Raw genomic sequence first — 20,031 nt, 5'->3', positions numbered from 1 at the left:
TTGCAAGCGATAAACTGGGTCACTGTTTAGGGTCAGTGTGAAACTTGATGTAGTTTTGAAGCAAGGTGTAAAGACCTCATGCAAGGGAGTGTCACTGCAGGTAAATCTGAAATGAGGCCAGAGGCTCACTGGGTTTCAAGACTCTTCTGCGCTACTCCTCCCCAATCTTTTCCTCAAGAGTATTCACCTCAGATTTCTACTGGACAGAGAGAGATTTACAAAACGATACTGTAATCGATCTGCTATGGAGCACCTCCATTCTTTGCTGTTGCATTTTAGCCAAAACACTGACTTGCAATTACTGATTCAATCGAGGTATCCAATGAGAACCATTGTCATTATTGAATCCCTTTTAAAAAAGGCGTCAGGCCCCTGCTTCTTCAGGACCCCCTTTCGGGCATTGGGGGCCTAGATGCTGCTCTAACCCCACTGTTTGGACTCATTCAGACTGCAGCAGAGCAGAAGCAACCTGTGCTGTCTTGGAAGTGTGCTACTTATTATATTGGATTTCAAAAACCCTACCTCCCCAGGGAGGTGTCTTTGCAGGCAGAGTTGGGGGCCTCAAGACATCGTGCCCAGTTTTTCCTGGTTGCCCAATGTGCTTCACTAACCCGTGTGTGCTGTTTTTTTTTTGTCAGAGAGGTCCCCCAGGCGAGCAGGGTCCCCCGGGGCCCCCGGGCCCCCCTGGAGTTCCGGGCATCGATGGCATCGACGTAAGTTTCCATCTCCAACCCTACTGTTCTTTAATCCTGGCCCTTTCCTACCCTTTCTCCAGGGGCTCAGAGGTTTTTTTGTTTTGCCTTTTTTTTTTTTTTTGAGAGGGCAAGTTGCCCACCCCCCACCATGCAAAAGCGGGATTGGCCATCGGTGACAGTTGGGGGTTGGATCTTAGAAGACCAGGGATTTTCAGAGAGAGGAGGTAGACTGTTCCGTTGTCCCCATCGGTTGGTCCTGAACCTCCCTCATTTGCTCTGTCCCCATCCTCACCTGTGTGGTGATCATGCATGGGATTCTCCCGGCGGCGTCCCTAGCACCTCAACTGACTGCTCTTGCCTTCTCTCCTACTCCTCTAGGGTGACAGAGGTCCAAAGGGTCCCCCGGGCCCCCCGGTAAGTTGATAAGTGCGTTTGCACTGCGCTTTCTTCCTTTAGACGTGGTTTAAAAACACATGTTGTCCAAAGAGTCTCAACTTTGTACCATTTTCTCTCCCTGCCTCTCCCTCCCCCTACTCAGGGTCCTCCTGGAGAACCAGGAAAGCCAGGAGCTCCTGGCAAGCCTGGCACACCGGGCGCTGACGTGAGTAGGCGTGTGCGCGCGCGGGGGTGAGAGAAGGAGGAAAGAAGAGACGTAGAGACAGATGTTCTGGAGCGGGCTGGAGGGTGGTAGATCCAGCTAATGCAGTGCTGTGGCTCTGAATTTGCTGGTGCCCTGAAATTGCCTGGTTGGCATGCAGGTGGCAGTTTTTTGCAAAGGGGCCAGCGAGGGTGTAGATACCTCATTCCTCGGGGCTCTCTGGGGACTGCAGGCAGCGCTGGCATTTCCTCCTTTCACAAAACGGCAATGGGTACCAGGTTCCTGCTTCAAACAGTCTACTCTCTGCTGACCCTGTGGACTCTCAACCCCACTTTGGGGCTTAGAGGGTTCGGGGGTTGGGGGGAGGGTTGGTGGAGATGGACTCCTACTGGTCTCCTGGGCTTGGCAGCAAGCTGTCTTCACTCTTGTCCTTTTATTGCCATCCTCTAGATTAATTCAGAAAAAGATCCTCAGGCAGGGAAAGAGGCAGAGAAGGGAGAAAGAGGTGTGTGAGCAAGGGCCTGAAGTGAGTGGAAATGTCTGGGGGTGGGGCAGGGGCAGAGAAATGGTCAGTATGCATGGAATAGGAAATTCAAAACTAGTTTTCTCTCTTCCCATTTTTTTTTTGGCTTCACTGACAAAAATAAGCTGGCTAGAGTTGCTTGAAGATTGGGAACCAGTAGCCTTTCCCCAATTTATCCATCTTGGTACCTCCCCCTGCCCCTTCTTGCAGGAAGCTCAGACTAAGTTGTATGGTAAACCTAACACTAAATAATGTTTCTTCAGAATAAAATGACTTTAGTGCTCTCAGCTTCTCTTGTCTCTAGACACTCAGCTAATACCCACTGAGTTCCCAGTACAGGCCTGTCCTTGACTTTGTGGTTGAGACACAAAGTGAAGTAAGATATGGATGGCATCTGTTTCTAGAGAGCAAACAGTGGTGATCCAAGTTATCCTTCCAGTTACCATCCACCCTCTGTTGTCTCCCCAAACTAAAGACTTTTGAAACTCAAAGAAAGCATCTGAAAACCTATGAATGTAATTTCCAAGAATTTTGGACTAATGTTTGAGACAGATCCTTCATTTTGAGTAAAGGAAAATAACTAGAGTTCAACAGTTATTAAGATGTGCTTTCTGTATGAAGGTTATCATAATGAGGATGTTTATATATGGTATTTATGCTTTAGGAGTTAGACTTTGTTTCACATTTCAAAATATCTAGTTTGAATTTTCTGTGCATGAAAACTGACAGTGCATGAGGCCCTCAAGGACTACTAGCTGGATAACACAAACTGAGTGTCAAACTGATAATTGTGTGATGCAAACTGAAATTATATAGCTTGGCTATCAAGCTCTTCTCAAAAATACTCTGAATGACTTGAAATAGTCACATAATAAAACATCTGATAAATACAAGGCCACTAAATAAACAAATAGCCCCCAAAAGTTTGAGTGTATTTCTGCAGTCCTTTGGAACTTGAATCTGATTTTTTTGTGTGTGTGAAAAGAAATTTTGTAATTGAATTATTATTATTATTATTATTATTATTAATTTTTGTGGTGGTTGAAGCACCAGGTATCTTTTCTTGCTATCTGTTGTGTTGAAATAATTTCAGACAGAGGGCTAGATTTATTTGTGCCTTAGTATTTTATGGTCTTATGTAGTGTGCTCAAAAAATTCTTACCTTTTACCATAGGTCATGAAGATAATAATTGGTATTGCTTTATAATTTCCCCACTTAAACAGAATTTGGGATAATCAAGTGAAAATGAGTCAAAATCTTTAGAAGTATAATGCAGATAACAGTTACAAGTATTTTTTCTTTGTCTATGATTGCAGTACTATAGTGCAGAACAGACCAGATTCCCAAAGTTAAAAATGTAAGAGTAAGGCCTCCTATAAAACTTTGACACTGGAAGGTTCTCAGGGAGAAACTGATGAGGGCATTGAATCAGTCTCCTGGGACTGACAATGAAGGTAAGAGAAAGAGGGAAAGAAAGGAGAGAAAGAAGTAAGAAATCCATGTATGTGCAGGTATTTTAGGCATTTCCTAGAACTAAGCAAAAAAATTAACTATACTAATTTACATTTGTATAGAACTTTTTTCTCCAACACCCTCACAAACATTATTTCCTTTAACCTTACAATGACCCAGAAAGCAGGTTTGGCTAATATTATTCTCCATAGATAAGGAAACTGAATAATTATGAGGACAGTCGTTTCCTCAGGGACCCAGAGTCATTTAATAGCGAAGACAGTGAAAGAAACCAGATTTCTTGATTTTCAGACTTACTTGCTTTCCAGATAGTTTTGCCTTATTCAAATTCAAATAAGGTTCTGAAATAGATGTATAATCAGAGAAAATAGGAAGAAAAAGAGTAATAGTGAATTTTTAGTATCTGAATTACTAATCAGGAAAAATAATATGGATAATTCAATGAGTAAAAAATAATTTATAATTGACACTTTGTAATTATTTATAAATATTTCTATGGTTCATATTCACCAAATTTTGAAATGGAGCCACATGGGATTTATAAGGTTCTTAGCCAAAAACCTTTCTTACTCCACACTTTGGCTCATTTTATATTTTAAACAAATCTTTTACTCTTAATTAAGACTAGACATTGAGAAAAAGGAGGTGTCAGTAACTAGATCAGAGTTTGCTGTTTGTTTGCTGTCCCTGGACATAGGGAAATAGGAAAGCTTCAGCAATCTTTTCCTGATAGGTGAACCTGAGTCTGCATGGTTGTAAGACCTTAAACCTCCCATCTGTCATCTGTTCTTTGGTTTGTTGCAAAGCTGTTTTTTTTTGTTGTTGTTGTTAATGTTAATAATGGTTAACATTATCAGATGGTGTTTGAAGGAATCTAAAAGGAACATGGTTTAAAGGTAATTATCCTAAGTTAAGTGGATTTTTGACAGGAAAGAGAGGCGAGTCGTTGCAGCTCTGCTTGTAGAATTTTGCCTGGAGTCTCCAGACCTGTGTCATTGGAATGCTAGTGGGAATTAGACTGAGGGCTAGTGTTCCCTGCCACACAGTCAACTTCAGTGTCATCCTACATAGCGCTTATCTTCATACATTCATATATAGCAATTCTTTCTGCCACTGGTAATATTTTCCTCTTTTATTTGTTTGGTAAATAAGAATTATTGCAATTAAAAGTGCGCATGTAAATGTGGGGAAAATATATATAATTGTTTCTTTCCTAAGAAAGGCTTAAAAAGGCTTAAAGCTAAGCCTTTAAGTTCTTTTTCCTTATAGTTATGTAAAATTAGAGAAGTCGGAACTTGGTTATCGCCTTGCACCAAATGGACAACTGTGTTATTATCATCAATAATATTAATAGAGACATTCTTACAGGCACTATTTGCTGTGACATGCTCAGGGAGCTCTATAAAATAGTATTTCATTTATTCTTACAGCATCCATCTAAGATAGGAGGAAGAAGAACTGGAGTTAAAGGAATTATAGCTATACCATGCTATTTTTTTCCAGGAAGAGGTTAGAACATACTCTGAATGTATACAACTGTTATCATTGGCAGAAGTTTTATGATTAGCATAGTGAGTTATTAAGAAATTGTTCTGAAAGGTAAATGTAAGTGAAAATAGTAAGGCACTGAAGGAATGTGAGGGGTCTGTGAAGTACAGTGCCTGTGGGTGATATCTAGATTTTTTGTTTATTTGCAGAACCCTTCTGGATGAGGTTGTAAGCTCTCAGAGGGAAGGAAGCAGGTCTTATACTTCATGTGCACTCTCCACAGCATTGAGAACAGTGCTGACCATACAATAATGATGACAATAAGAGTGGCTAATACTTAGGGCCCACTCTGCCAGGGGCTGTTGCAAGCACTTCGTGTATAATGTCCCATTTAATCTTCAAAATTGCCACTTGAGGTAGATATTATTATCATACCTATCTTACAGATTAGGAAACTGAGGCATTCTACAATTAAGTAACTTACAAATGGTTGCACAGATAATAAGTGGCAGAGCAGGGATTTGAACCAAAAATAAAGACAATGTGGAAGGACAAGAGTGATATTCCTCCACCTAACAGGCTGGCCTAAATTAAATTTACTTGGTAGTCATGCATTGACTATGTATTAGATGCAGGGACAAAGTGCTGGGATTGAATAACATGAAGCCCTTGTCATCATGACATTTTTTACTTTTGTACATAGCTATTTCATAACAGAGTTCACTGTGACATCTGACACCAGACTGTATTTTCAGTTTAATTCAAAGAACTTCCTAAAGATAAACATTTTATCATGTCCTATGGAATTTACTAAATAAGGAGTGATCTGGAAGCAGCCTCCAGGCTATCCAACCATTTACTTGGTTCTGCTTTATTATTGTACAGCTGAAATTCTACCTTATATAGAAGCTACTATCCTCTAATCTTGTCAGCTATTCAAGTTACAGGCTGAAGATGGTTAGTGGTCTGTGTGTATGGAAACTGATCAGATTAGTATTGGAGGACATGTACATAAAGCAGGAATTACTGGTTCCATTAATTGAATGTGCCCTGCATTTTAGAAAATCTATGCACCACTCATGCTTCCAGGGCGTGCTCCTGGACCAGCGGTTTGTTTGCTGAAATGCAGAAGCCAATGCTCCATTACCATAGGTACTCAGCAGCTACGATGCTGGGGCTTGATCCCAAATTATAGGGTTATAATTAGACTAAAGTGATTGAAAATCAGGGACAGTCTGTCAAAAATTCTTTTGTGTGTGTTTAATGATTTTCTTCTTTGGCACATTTGCAGTAATTGACTTTTTCAACTCATTTCTTCTACTTCTTTTGATCCACTTTGTGAGGGAAATTAACTGATGTAGAGAAATGTAAAAACTGTGGACAGTGAACTAGTTTTCTACATAAATTAAATGAAACCATTTTATTGATAATTAGGCAGACTATGTCATTAATATGGATTTTGGTGATCCATTTTAAGATGGCTTTTATAATTTCAAGGAACCCTTTCCCCTATTAATATCATTTAAGTCTTTTTCAAAATCTTGATAATAGATAGGTTTTATATTAATGTAATCATGCATATATGTGTATGTATGTACATGTACAGATACACATATACATATTTATCTTTAGCAAGGTATAATTTCAAGATTACATTATAAATGACAACGTGTAGAAGTGTCAAAGAATAAGTAAAAAATTAAAACTATAAAAAATGCATCTTTACCAAATATGGAAATTAAGTATATACAGTGTTATCATACTTTAATATCTATTTTATATTGAGAATGATGACAAAATAAGTATTGGTAAGAAAAATGAGAATGTTTTAAAGATATGCTTTAATAAAAATGTGATAGTTATAAATGTGCTTCATAGTAACTGGCTTAAATTCTGTTATGGAGTGGCACACGTGAAAGCATATACTTAATTGGAGCTGTTTTTATTGAGGAAGATAATGTAGAAACATGCACGCTCTCAAATGTTTCAACATTCGAAGTAGATGTTCTTAAATAAGCAATTATCATTGCCAGGAGATGGCTAGAGGGCTCTATTTAGGTGACTGCAAGGGCTATTTTTAATTCCTATTGAAGAAACATTTTATTAACCTCTCAAGACTTTGTTAAAGAGTTATAGAGACATGTAGTACTTTTATTTTATGCATGAAGGAGGCACATAAACATGGGTAAGTTGCTCAGCCAAGACCTGTGTTTCCACCAGATTTAGCTCTCAGAATGCTGAAATTATTATATTGCATTTTTCAAAGCAATGGCAAAAAATATTCAATTATTATTATTTTTATTGTTGATATTATTACAGATGTTCCTGATATTATACCCCCCCCAACCCACACCCCCTACCTTCACCTTCACCACACTGTGGTCTGACATGATGCCTGTTCTTTGGCTAATCTCTTCTAGTCCTCTCCACCTCCTCCCCTCTGAGATTTGTCAGTCTGTTCCATGTATCCATGCCTCTGGTCCTATTTTGTTCATCAGTTTATTTTGTTCATTAGATTCCACATATAAGTGAGATCATGTGGTATTTGTCTTTCTCTGAATGGCTTAAAAATACTAAACTATTGAACCTTGTGATAAACAATGCAGTTAACAGGAAGTTAGGAATATAATAAAATTTATCAATAGAAAATAACTAACAGATGTCATGTTAAACATTACCTTTGAGTAAGAACGTAGAAAGTTATTTCTTTATAAATATTTGCATCATACCTAGGTAATCATCCTGTACATAATTAATAAGTAAAATGAAATTATCCACTTAAAGGTTGCCTAAAGATGCTATAGTACTTCTAATGTCATCTTGCTTTGTTAGGGATTAACAGGGCCTGATGGATCCCCTGGCTCTGTTGGACCAAGAGGACAAAAAGTAAGTCAGCCATCTGGTATTAATTGCTGGTGTTAATTAAATGCTGAAGTAAATTTTATTGTAATGATTGCAGATCAACTAACAGATTAGTTGTGAAGTAGTTCAAGTACACCATTCAACTAAAATTGTGTTTTCACTGAATTGAATTAAATTAAAAACACTCAGATGGAGTGTTTTAATGATTTTAATATTTATGCAGTTTGCATATTTACATATTTATGCTACAAAGAGCTGAGGACAATGAGCTATTTTTATTTTTAGGGAGAACCGGGGGTGCCAGGATCCCGTGGATTTCCAGTAAGTGAGTGTGAAATGACAGAATCTCTCCTATCTTTAGGTAAAATTCTACCATTGTGAAACTTTTAAAAGCAGTTTTCTGCATAATATACCTCACAAAGGAGTTTATGAATTACCTGAGATGAGTAGAAAAATTTTAGAGAAAGTTGAATGTATGCTGTAAAATACATTTGCCTGTTTGCGCTTTGTATTTCCCAAGAGAAAACTCCCCTCCACCCCCACTGATAGCATTTTTTGCATAACTATAGCAAATCCAAGTATTCAATGCTTAGGCCACACCACTTCACAACTGGTTTTATCTTTAATGAAGTACCAGCCATCAGCTGTTATCATCTGCTTGATTCCCTGGTTAATCTTTTCCTATGCTGCACAGTCTGTCAAATTTGTATTATTTCTATTTATAAATAAGACAATAGGTCTTATTTATAAGACCTGCTTTTCCTTTCTATTTGGCTCTTCATTCCTCTTGTTTTGTTTTTGTCATGAATCTGTATTTTTCCTCCTTGTTTTTTATTTACACTGTTTTCTTTGCCATATTTCAGCAAGTGACAACTTTTCCATTGAAGCCTATTTTCAGAAGTGAATAGCTTGCTGACCTTTCTCCCATATTTTTCAACTCAGAGGTCAACATCTTATAGTGATGCCTTTAAAACATTTAGTGAAATTTATCAATTATCTAAGTCTCTGATATGAAATAACTTATTGATTACTTTGGTATTTTCAAGCATAATACATTTCCCAAATTGATCCACATATTAAAGTGTCCAAGTAGGAGTGATTTTTCAAAGAATGCCCTTAAAAAGCTCCCCTTATCATTAAACATACTGCTCAAGTGAAATTATTTCTTATTTTGGCTGCCTAAATAATTAGAAATAATGTCATTATCAGAAGGTGTACATGGATTCCACTGGATGTTTCATATATAAATTTTTAAGAAAAGACAGTCTGGAACAAAAGCTAATGTGACTGTGGTATCAGAGACAGCTGCGAATAAAAGCTGTTCCAGCCAGTGTGGAAGCAAAAAGAGTAATGAGGAATGCCAAGGGGATAAAAGTGAGCCTGGAAAGCAAAGAGAGAAAATAAGGCATCTGAGGTTCAGTTTATTAGTTCAACAGGCATATATAACCAAAACTTACGCTAAGACTTGAGACCTGGAGGATAATGTGGTTTTAATGCTTAATTATACACAGTTTGGTGTTGCTGAAGAGATGGAAAGTGTAAAGGAGAGGGAGATGGAATATTAGTTTTAAAATCAAATTCATCATATGAAATTAGGATGCCATCATAGATCATTTCAGGAGGGACACAATTTTATGTTTAATTTCTACTGGATTCAGTGTCTGGAAGTAGAGTCCTACCTGTCACAGAGTGTGTGTTTGGGCCCCATTTATCCCCTACCTCCCTGTGCTGAATATTTGTCTGGGGGAACATCCAGACATCATGTTATAAATTATAAAACATTACACTATATTGCTTTTAAGGTAGGTTTCTTGTAAAACATGGCAAATGAAAAACTCTTTAAACTGACAGGTTGTGATGTGTCTCTTTGTGAGTGATGGTGAATTCTCCTGAGGGCAAACATGGATGACTTCATTACTTTGATTTTCTTTAAAAAGAAAAGTTTGGGAAAAATATTACTGGTTAGGTTTGACATTAGAGGAATGTTTGAGGAGCTGGCACAAGCTTCTGCTTCTTTTAGAAGCAGGGCCACGCTTGTTTTTCTTTACCCATTGCTTTCCTTAGAGTGAGCATCACATATTTATTTGGTGATAGAGTTTGTAGTTTATTTTTTAACTAGGCCTGGGTTAGGCCTGTGTCTGTAAGTATACTAAATATAGATCACATATGATAGTAATTTTTATTCTAATCTCTTAGGGCCGTGGTATTCCTGGACCCCCTGTGAGTATCATCTCTTGGTTTATTCTTCCATAGTCTATACAAATGGCCTTTTTCTTAGATCTCAGCCTTACTCTCCAGCTAATATTCTACCTAATGGTGTTTGTAGTGTCCCACATACACCAGCTTAGGTGGCTGCCCTCCTATTATGCTAAACAAAATATTTTATTAACTTAAGAAATTTCTGTCCTATTTTAAGTAATTAAAATTTGGTGAGATGGGTTACTGTCTCCCTGGAAACCAAAGCTGGTACAGATACAGAATTCTAAGTCAGTTGTTTACCACACTGAACACCATTTGTGAAAAACTGTAAAAACCTTCATGAATCACCATGTCCCTTTACTTTGTTTACTTCAGGGTCCTCCTGGGGGAGCAGGTCTTCCTGGAGAGCTCGGCCGTGTTGGACCGATTGTGAGTACTACAGCGACTTTTGATAGACATTTGCTGATTTAAAAGATGATGTTACTAAGGAAGGCAAATTACCCTAACTGTGTGTTATTCCCTGCCCATCTGAAAAATGGCCAGATGAATTTCATTGCAGTTCACAATATTGATGGGGACCAAAGGTAACAGTGCTACCTTGTTTTCATATAGTGATTTTAATTTTTTTCCCAAAGTGTTCAGCTAAAATTTTCTTCCCAACTTCCAGAATTAGTAGTGATCAAGTCAGGATGTGTCACTTCATTACAGATCCTCCAGGACTGCAGTCCAGTGTTCTTGTCTTAGATTCTCGGCATGAAATGAACAGTGAATAGGCTAAAATCATTACCGTGTGTATTTACATTAGAGCCAATCAAATTAACAGAATTAGCTTTAGGCAATAAAGAGTTGAACTTCATAGAAGAAATTTCTGGTTGTAAGTGCTTGATGTTAGTATTCAATAAATATTTCAAAAGTGTTGAAGTACTGATGTTGTGTGAGGGATAGATTATTGTAAATTCTTTGAGAGTAGGAGCCACATACTATATACCTTTCTTGCTCATTGTTCGACAAATTTACCTACTGAACAATTACATAAATATGAGATGATTATAAAGTTAAATTAAATCTAAGCTGCTTTTGACTTCTCATAGTAGAATGTTAAGAAGGAAAACATGCCAGGAGTAATCTCTGGATATTAAGACTAACTGAAATCCATTTTCACTGTGTGGCTTGTTTGAATTTAGCCATCTTTGATCTTCTGTTTCAATCGCAAGAGAAGGCAGTGATAGACCAAGTGATAGCTTGTGGACCAACACCAGGGAGAGTCTGGCACTGCAGAAATTAACCTTCCACTTCACTGCTTCAGGCTGGGTGCAGCTTTCTTTTGCTGCCATTAGATGGATGGCTGTAGCAGCATTGTCTGTTTAGTTCCTCTGCAAATCAGCTAGAAAAATATGTACTTTTCCCAGTTAGTTTTCACGGAAGAGAAAGTGATCCTTCTATAGGGAATCAGCTTTGCTTTTTCCCCCCAAGTGTTCTTCTGCCTTGTTTTATTACTTTGGTGAGACTAGATCCTTTATTCTTCTGGTTTTGTGGAGCTGATTGGATTATGGGCCACCCATTGGTTTTCGTGACAGGTCTATGCATGGCTGAGCTTTGTGGGGGTTTCTGGTAATATCATTCTCTCATGCCTCACCAGTTTTATGCACTGTGTTTTGACATATATATATATAAAACCGCTGTGTCACAATTTTCAAATAATTCAGGGTGACCCTGGGAAAAGAGGACCACCTGGCCCCCCTGGACCCCCAGGACCCAGTGTAAGTTATTTGCAGCTTGAATTTTTCTGCCTCTGAGAGTTGGGATTAAAGAAACCTAAGAACCAAAAATGAAAGCATCTGGTAATTGAGTCATTGGCCAAAAATTCCAAAACAGCTATCAACTTTTTTCACCCATTCAGATCATGGTTCTTTTTAGGCCAGAGAAGTAGAGAAATCACAATAATTTAGAAGGTGGTTTTCAGCTCTGGCTGGTGTGGCTCAGTGAGTTGAGTGCCAGCCTGTGATCCCGAAAGGTCACTGGTTCAATTCCCAGTCAGGGCGGGCTGTGTCCTGGGTTGGGAGCATTTGAGAGAGGCAGTCAATTGATGTTTCTCTTGTACATTGATGTTTCTCTCCCTCTCTTCCTCTCTCGTTTCTCTTCTCTCTAAAATAAATGTAAAAAATCTTTTTTAAAAAGATGGTTTTCACACTTACTCATTATATTTGAAATCCTTTGATGTTTGTGATTCTCAAATGCTCAAAACCTGGACATATGAAAGGAACACTTTCAAAAGAACTAGTATTTACAAAGGATTTAAACAGTAGGCGATTAAAAAAATAGAAATCTAGCCCTGGCTGATGTGGCTCAGTGGATTGGGTGCTGCCCTGCGAAGTAAAGTGTTGCCAGTTCAATTCCTAGTCTGGGCACATGCAGGGGTTGTGGGCCAGTTCCCCAGTAGGGGGTGCATGAGAGGCAACCACACATTGATATTTCTCTTCCTCTCTTTCTCTCTCCTTTCCCTTCTTTCCAAAAATAAAAAAATGAAATCTTAAAAAAAAATAGAAGTTTAAGTAGGAGCTAATCCATATTTTTTAATTTATGATTCCAAGTTCCCCATATTTTATATTCTGTATCTCATTTCACCTCCCTTTCTGAAAGGAAATAATCTCCTGAAAAGAGATAATCTACTGAAATGTGGGGTTCCCCAAAAGAAATATTTCCATGAGCCAAGTTTTTAGAATATTAGCATATTATATGTTCTTTGTTCCTTATATTTTATAGAACAAATATATTTAGTATATTTTGTCCAATGAACTTTTATTAGTAGGTTTGGATTAAATATTTAAGTATATTCTTAACTTTAATATTTTCTTACTTTAGGGAACGATTGGCTTTCAAGATGGAGATCCATTGGTAAGATGTTTTCCTTTGAATAAAATACAGTTTTAAGTCAAAGACCATGTAATCTTCAGATGAATTCTCTTTAAAATGATCTCACTGAAATGTGTTGCATTTCTGTGTTTTACTTTGCTCAGATATCAGAGCAGTTCCTAGCACTAAGTGGACTGGTGGCTTGTAATAAAATGTTATAAAAATGTCTTTGTTTTTCTATATTCTTTTTACTTTATGACTAAGGCATTTTTTCACTAGAGCACTCCAACTTTGAAAGATACAAGTCAAATACCTTTCTTTGAGACTTGTTTTACTTATAGGCAACTATGCAAAGATGTTGGTGAACTGCACTAAATGCAGCTTTGGCTGGTTCGATGAGTGGGTGTGAACTTCAGGGTAGAGCTAGCCTAGTGGGAGGGGGAGGGGAAAATGATCAGGTCATGGTATAATGGGTTATCTGGAAATATTTTTTTAAAAACTAAATCTGAAATAAGTATGGCAGCATATTAACATTTATTAAATTTGGATGGTAGATACATGAGGAAAGAGTTTGTTATATTCTTTGTACTTTTCTGAGTAAAAATGAAATAATAAAAAAGGAAAGGGTTGTTCCAAGTTATTTAATGAATATAACTGCATTGAGGTTCTGTAGCTGGGGTACCTAAAAACAAAACAAAACAAAAGAACAAACACCAGGTTGTCATAAAGTGGAGGCTCTAGTTTACTTTCTTTCTGTCTCCCTGGCAGTGTCCCAATGCCTGTCCACCAGGTCGTTCAGGATACCCTGGCATACCTGGCATGAGGGTAAGAGAATAATTTCAGTATTTTATTTTCAAGAATTTTACCCATAGAAAAATAGAGTTTTTCTTTTAAGCACTGGCCTTCCTGGTGCAGAGACCCCACTTGACGGCTCAGGCAAGTCTGTGTTTGCTTATTCTGTGGCTTAGTCTGTGGTCCTTACTCAGTCCTAGAAATTCCTGCTGGTGCCCCAACAGGTCTTCCAACTGAGACACAGATGCTTGATGATACAGTGTTTTTGTAGTGCAGGGAAGAAATACGGATAAAACGTATTGGATTGAGAGACTTCAAAATACCAAATTAAGGTCCAGAAGTTTGCCTTCAGAGGAGAGTGGGGGGAATTGTGCATATTACATATTTGAAACTATTTTAGTGAAAAGACATGGAAAACCTTTGAGAAATAGGCAAGAAAAGGGACATTCCAAAAGCATTTTTCTCTCACTCTGACATTATAATTACTTCAAATTGTCCATTAAAAAAAATAAATACCAAATGCTAGGGTTAAATGGCTTTCTGTCTCTGGTCTATGAGTCTGAAGTGATTTTGAAAAATGTGAGATCCATAGAGTTCTGCTATGATCTAAAATGCCCAAGGCACTGGTTTTCCAATTACGGTTTTCTCCAAATGTAGTTTCGGTGGATCCCCACAACTGCCTGGCTCAGTGTCTTACTGTTCACAAAGACTTGCACTCTTAGAAGAAGAATGGCTCTGAGAGTGCAAGCTCTGATAGACTTAATGTTGGAATGTTCATTTCATATTTGCCTCACGCAACTGCTTAAAGCACATAGATGCTTAGAACAGGTGTCCTGACAAGAAGAGATAGGGACCTTTTCTCATGCTATGCAGTGTTCCCTGAGTTTTTCAGAGATTTCCCTTTGCACTGAAAATTGTGTATAAGAAGAGGCAGGAAATTACGCATCCAGGGAAGTCTACTTCTTATATCAGCCATTCTCACCTCCAGGAAGGTGATGGATATAGAGGAGGGAGAAGGGTTTCAGAGGGGACACCAGCTAAGTTAGGTCAGGGTTGTCACCTTAGAAAGTAAGTTACTGGGAAAAACTTGATGCCCTTACCCCAACTGTGAGAGGTTTGGGATGGAGGGACCTAGGGACCTATAGTCAATGAATCATGTTGCCAAATCAGGTAATGGAGCTTTTGTTATTCTACACTGTTTTTTCTTTAACTAAAACTGATATTTACCACATGTAGCACTCATATAATACATATAGCATTATTAAGGTCTTTTAAAGTAGTCATACAACCTTCTTCTTAGCACCATATTGACACAGATTTGGGGAAGCAAGATTACTTTATGAGCCTCTGACCAGTTTCTGTGCCAAAGCAAATACAATATTTATTTATCTATTTATTTATTTATCTATTTATTTATTTGTTAGGGTCATAAAGGGGCTAAAGGAGAAATTGGTGAACCTGGACGACAAGGTCACAAGGTAAGGAAAATGAGTATTTAGTGGGTAGGTTGGAAGTAGGAGGTAGTGACCATTTCATTGTAAGGAATTATAAGGAGTGATAAAGCATGATATTTTACCCATGCTTTTCCAATGATAATTGGCAAGTTCTCAGTAGATGCATCAATAAATGGTCTGGCTAAGCATACCAGGCTAATGTTCAATTAAAAAAACAATGGAAGCACCATACTTTTCATTCTTTCCTGTATTGCTACCCCTTGCTTTCCTTTTCACATCAATCATACAGTTTTTTTTACTTGATGTTTTTGATCATCAAATGTTATTCAGCTTGTTTTTGCACTACATTAAACAAAATTTTAGAACAAGTGTAAAATTTTCTGACAAGTGTTTCTGAGACTGTCAGATAACTTAGTAGTTGGCTGACAACTTCTCATCTTAAGTTCTGCAATAATTTATTTGTCTGTTTTTTGACCTTATTTTACTATAACTCAGATTTTGATTAATCTGAAAGTTAGAAATAGGAGTTATTTTATCATCTGGATAAAAACAGGGAATTTGTAGCACAACTTGCACTGGGGCTGGCCGCCCTGCAGAAACCAAGGCTGAAATTGAAAGCAGTGTGGCTTATTTGCCTGTTTTTCATCTACTAGTGCAAATCTTGTAAGTGTTTATGAATTTGACTTCCTGTATCATAGAATTTTTATCCCTGTTAGTTTTATAATATTCCCAAAGTCAAACTTATTATTAATGCTGGTCCTCTAGGCTTTGTTGTCTATGTTCTTCTATATTTTTACTGAATAGCAGCAGAAGGTTAATCTTTTTCTTTGAATGTTAAGAGCTAGAGAGACAATTTATTAATATCTTCAGGCATTAATATCCTTGAACTTCTTAGCAAAAAACAGTCTGTTGAACAACCTCAGGTAATCAGGATAAATGAGCCAATTTTCTGTACCTTATTACAGTTTGGACACTTATTTTTGATTTTTTTACTCCTTAGGCTTTGAAACATTAAGGTATTTTATTTATCTGAACTATAATAGCTGGGTTCTTAATGCCTATTGGAGAAAATAGAAAAAAAATGAGTACTCTGGAAAATTTTCTGCATGCCAACTTCTTCATTGAATCCTAAAATTCATAATTTAAAAAGTTCAACAAATATTTATTAAGTGCCTGCTGTTCATTCTAAGTGCTAGGGGCACAGAAGTGAAAAAATATGTCCAAACACAGGAGACTGGCTAAATTAAGTAGGACATATTCATCTAATAGAATATTATCTAATCACAAAAAATAGATGTGTAAGAATATTAAATTGCTCCAAAAGATATTAAGTTAATATTTGTAGTAAAGTAGATGTATACTTCTACTTCTTAAAGTAGATGTATACTTCTTCTGTTGTTTTTTTTTTACTGCTATTATTTTTTTATGATATTCATCCTTTTCTTCTTCTCTTGGTGACCCCATTTCTCTGGGGAAATTCTGATCCCCCATCCCATGGGATTTGGTGATGGATATCCATCAGAGTACCTCTCCACTCTGCCCATGAATGAAACCAGTTCTTTTGATACCTATACAAATTAGTTATCTGGACTCCCAAATTTGGTTTGGTCTTCAATGAGGAAACTGCAAATAGTTTTGTTGTGTGAAGTAATTGGTCAAAATTTTAATTGGAAATTGTTGAAAACTCTTACCCATGTTGTGTCACTTACAACTTTCAGTGGTATCTTTGGAAACTGACATATAAATAGGATGACAATTGCTCATTGAAGAATAAACCTCGAAGGGTTGATAGATGCATGGAACTATAACCTGAGAGCAGAATAATGAAGAATTAAGGGAAGAAGGGCCTGAAGTTTGCATTCAGATTCATGATTCTCTTTAAATTTACTTAACAAATTAGTTTTAAAAGATTTTTAAAATCGTTTATATGTATAGGAATGAGTAGTCAAAAATCTTTCAATAAAATAGTACTAAATTTCTACTTCTAAATTTGTCATTTAACTTTATGGTTATCAATTAGTTGTGTTCTATTGATCTGCTGGTGAAGTATTTAAATCAACTACATTACTTTGAGATTTACCAACAATCGATGGGAAAATACCCCAAACCCTGCTAAAGAAAACTTGTGATGGACGTATCAATTGCTGCTTTTGTAGTTAGGGAAATAAAAGTAGCATTTAATTAGACCCATCTGTTGATTTCCACTTCATGAACTATCTAACTCCCTGGCTTTCCCATTGGGACCGCATCTCCCCATTGTCAACCATATGTTCTTATGGAATATAATCTGAATATAATGAGACTAAAACTACTATGTAAGACTCATAATTCATTCAAAAATCAAGTATAAGTGATTTAGGCATAACCTACTTCTTTGGATTATGTGTCCAAATTTTCTATGTTAGTACTTTTGTTAAATTTTCTGTATTTCCTCTTGTGTGTATGTGTGAAAAATCTCTAAATATAGGGTATAGTCTGTGGAGCAAAAACATTGTAAATTGAAACATGAAATAAAAGATAATAGATATGGATTTATGTCTAATATTATTCACATAATATAAATATAAAGAATTTTTCTCATGATTAATTTCATAATTTAAGATATCCATTACCAAATTAATGTAGGGTAATATATCTGTTATATAAAGTAAAACCCTTGTCAGAGAGAAAATAACTATTTTTCAAGGTCAATAAAATCATCTTCCTATAAGAAACAGCAGTTGCATTTTCTTTTGAAACACATTAACATTTGTAAGTGTGTGAAAGTTTATAAAATTAATATCAAAAAGTAAAAATGATAATTAGAAGACATAATGGAAGAAGATTCCACTGACAATAGCTATCGAGTAGTCAAAGTACCTTAGAAAAACCTTAAGAAATATTTAAGACTAATATGAAGAACAAAACTTTATTAAAGGAAAGGAAAAGATTTGACTAAATAGGAAGATAAACTGAGTTCCAGATTCCAATTCTCTACATATTAATCTATTAATTTAATGTAGTCCTAATATAAAGCAAGTAGTATTTTTGTGAAGATCTGTCTAACAACTTCTAAAGTTCATCTGGAAGAGTAAACATTTAGGAAAACTGAAAAAATAAGAGTGACTAAAAATGAAAAATAAAGGTAAAGTCATTTGCTTTACCTGAGATTAAGGTGTATTATAAAATTTCAATAATTAAAATGTTGTAGTATTGGCAACATCATAAAACAGATCAGTAGAGCAGAATAGAAAGTCTAAAAACAAGTATATTTAACAACTTGGTATGTATTAAAGATGATTTATCCAATCTGTGTGGAGAGAATGTACTATTCAATAAGTGATATGAGAGCAAGTGAGCAATTACCTGGAAAAAAGATAGATCGACTTATTCCTTATATTTTACATCAAAGTAAATTACTGATAATTAGAGATTTCTCTTATAAAATTACTAGGAGAAAAATATGAATGAAATATTTATATTTTGAGGGGTTGAGAAAGCTTTTTTATGACTGACATCAAAGGTATAAGCTATGAAAAGAAAGACTGGTTTAAATACATTAAAAAATTTGTATGTGATACCAAAATGATAAGAAAAGTTAAAAACAAAAATCATGATTAAATAGTATCATAGTTTATGGAAAAGGTTGCCTCATATGACCTTGTTTTTCTAATGACCTTGTTTTCCCCAGCACACACACTTGAAACAGGAATGCATGCATGCTGCTCTCTCTCTGCCTTTGTCTCTTTCTCTCCCTCCTCCCTCTCTTTTCCTCCTGCCCCCTTTTCTTTAGAAAAACGTCTAAAATGTTACTGGTATTTATTGTTGAAAGGTGAAATTTGAGTGACTTTATTTGTATACTTCTATTTTCTGAATGTTTTACAATGAATATGGATTACTCATGTAAAATAATTTGTTAAGGTATAGTAAAGTAATTCAGGAGATGCTAAGTAAATTTAAAATGTGCTGATTTAGACCAAGCCTATTTCTATGTTCATTTGCTAGAATAACATTAGGTGTGCCTCTCTTGCTGCTTTTTAGGGTGAAGAAGGTGACCAGGGAGAGCCAGGAGAAGTTGGAGCTCAAGGACCTCCAGTAAAGTATTTAAAAAAATATTTAGCTAGGATATATGCAAATATTCTTTTTTTATGACATTTGAAATATTTTTCAATTTAGCATTTGGATTAATAGTATTATGTTAACATGATATCCTCTATTTTTTCATCTAAGCCAGCCTTAGGAGATCATTGTTTTTTCAAAATGGGAAAGAATTCATTTGCACATTCAAGCACTGTTTTGTACACTCAAGCACTGTATAAAAAAAAATCTATCTATAGTTACATACATTCATTTACTAGATTTCAGGGCTAGGCTGAGTGAATGAAATATTGAACACAAGAGGATGATAGATATTTTCTATGCTCTATGGTACAATTACAATGCATGATCTAATGAAAAAATTCTGTGTATCCTGAACATTCAGCAGGTATATCACCTACTGGATTTAATGTAGCTTATGCCAGCATGGGATCATTATAATTAGAACATTCTTAATTGCTCATAATCATGTCTTTTAATAAAAAGTTGGTCCCTCGTGCTTGGGCAGATTGTTGCAATAATATGCACAGCGAGGTAACTGTGGGTATCAGCATACTTCATTGTAAAATGTTAAATCAGAATTTACATTACTTTCATATATGAAAGTAGAAGAGTTACACTTTTTGTCACATGAGTAATAACAATTATGGAAATAATAATCCCAGGATATTTGTTGAACCTCGTAGCTGGCCAAGGTGTGGACTGTAAAACACAGGGTTGGGTCCTTTTCTCAGAAACTAAAGAGATGACACACACAAGGCCACCCTTCATTCCCTTGCTCTGCTGTGCCTGCACAACCGGCCTTTTACGAAGGGTTCAGGGAGCTGTGCAGATGAGTGCTCACCAGCGCTGGTGGGAAATCAAGCTAAAGGAAATGAGTCACGGAGTCTGTAAGAAATGGACTCTGCTTTTAAGCCATGTGAGAATTTTAATTGAATCTGAGGAGTCCAAGGTGTTTGTTCCGGAAGCTTGCCTTCCTTGAGCCTTTGATAGGAAACAATTAGCAATAGCCTTCA

General features: G+C 36.5%; 1 protein-coding gene across 1 annotated transcript in view; it reads left to right on the top strand.

Moving 5' to 3' along the window:
* Positions 1–20,031, top strand: part of COL9A1 (collagen type IX alpha 1 chain) — a 183,279-nt gene that overhangs the window by 116,778 nt on the left and 46,470 nt on the right. Inside the window, exons 9-20 of the mRNA XM_045842871.1 lie at positions 639–713; positions 1,074–1,109; positions 1,234–1,296; positions 7,611–7,664; positions 7,926–7,961; positions 9,837–9,860; positions 10,215–10,268; positions 11,546–11,599; positions 12,702–12,734; positions 13,461–13,517; positions 14,909–14,962; positions 18,959–19,012. Coding sequence (XP_045698827.1) covers positions 639–713; positions 1,074–1,109; positions 1,234–1,296; positions 7,611–7,664; positions 7,926–7,961; positions 9,837–9,860; positions 10,215–10,268; positions 11,546–11,599; positions 12,702–12,734; positions 13,461–13,517; positions 14,909–14,962; positions 18,959–19,012 — 594 coding nt within the window. The remainder of the gene's footprint in view (positions 1–638; positions 714–1,073; positions 1,110–1,233; positions 1,297–7,610; positions 7,665–7,925; positions 7,962–9,836; positions 9,861–10,214; positions 10,269–11,545; positions 11,600–12,701; positions 12,735–13,460; positions 13,518–14,908; positions 14,963–18,958; positions 19,013–20,031) is intronic.

The sequence above is a fragment of the Phyllostomus hastatus genome, unplaced genomic scaffold, assembly GCF_019186645.2.
Source record: "Phyllostomus hastatus isolate PE091 unplaced genomic scaffold, TTU_PhHast_1.1 phas_contig_40, whole genome shotgun sequence".
Classification (NCBI taxonomy): Eukaryota; Metazoa; Chordata; class Mammalia; order Chiroptera; family Phyllostomidae; genus Phyllostomus; species Phyllostomus hastatus.
The sequence above is the reverse complement of the archived record's forward strand: the minus strand, read 5'-3'. Positions and strand labels throughout refer to the sequence as shown.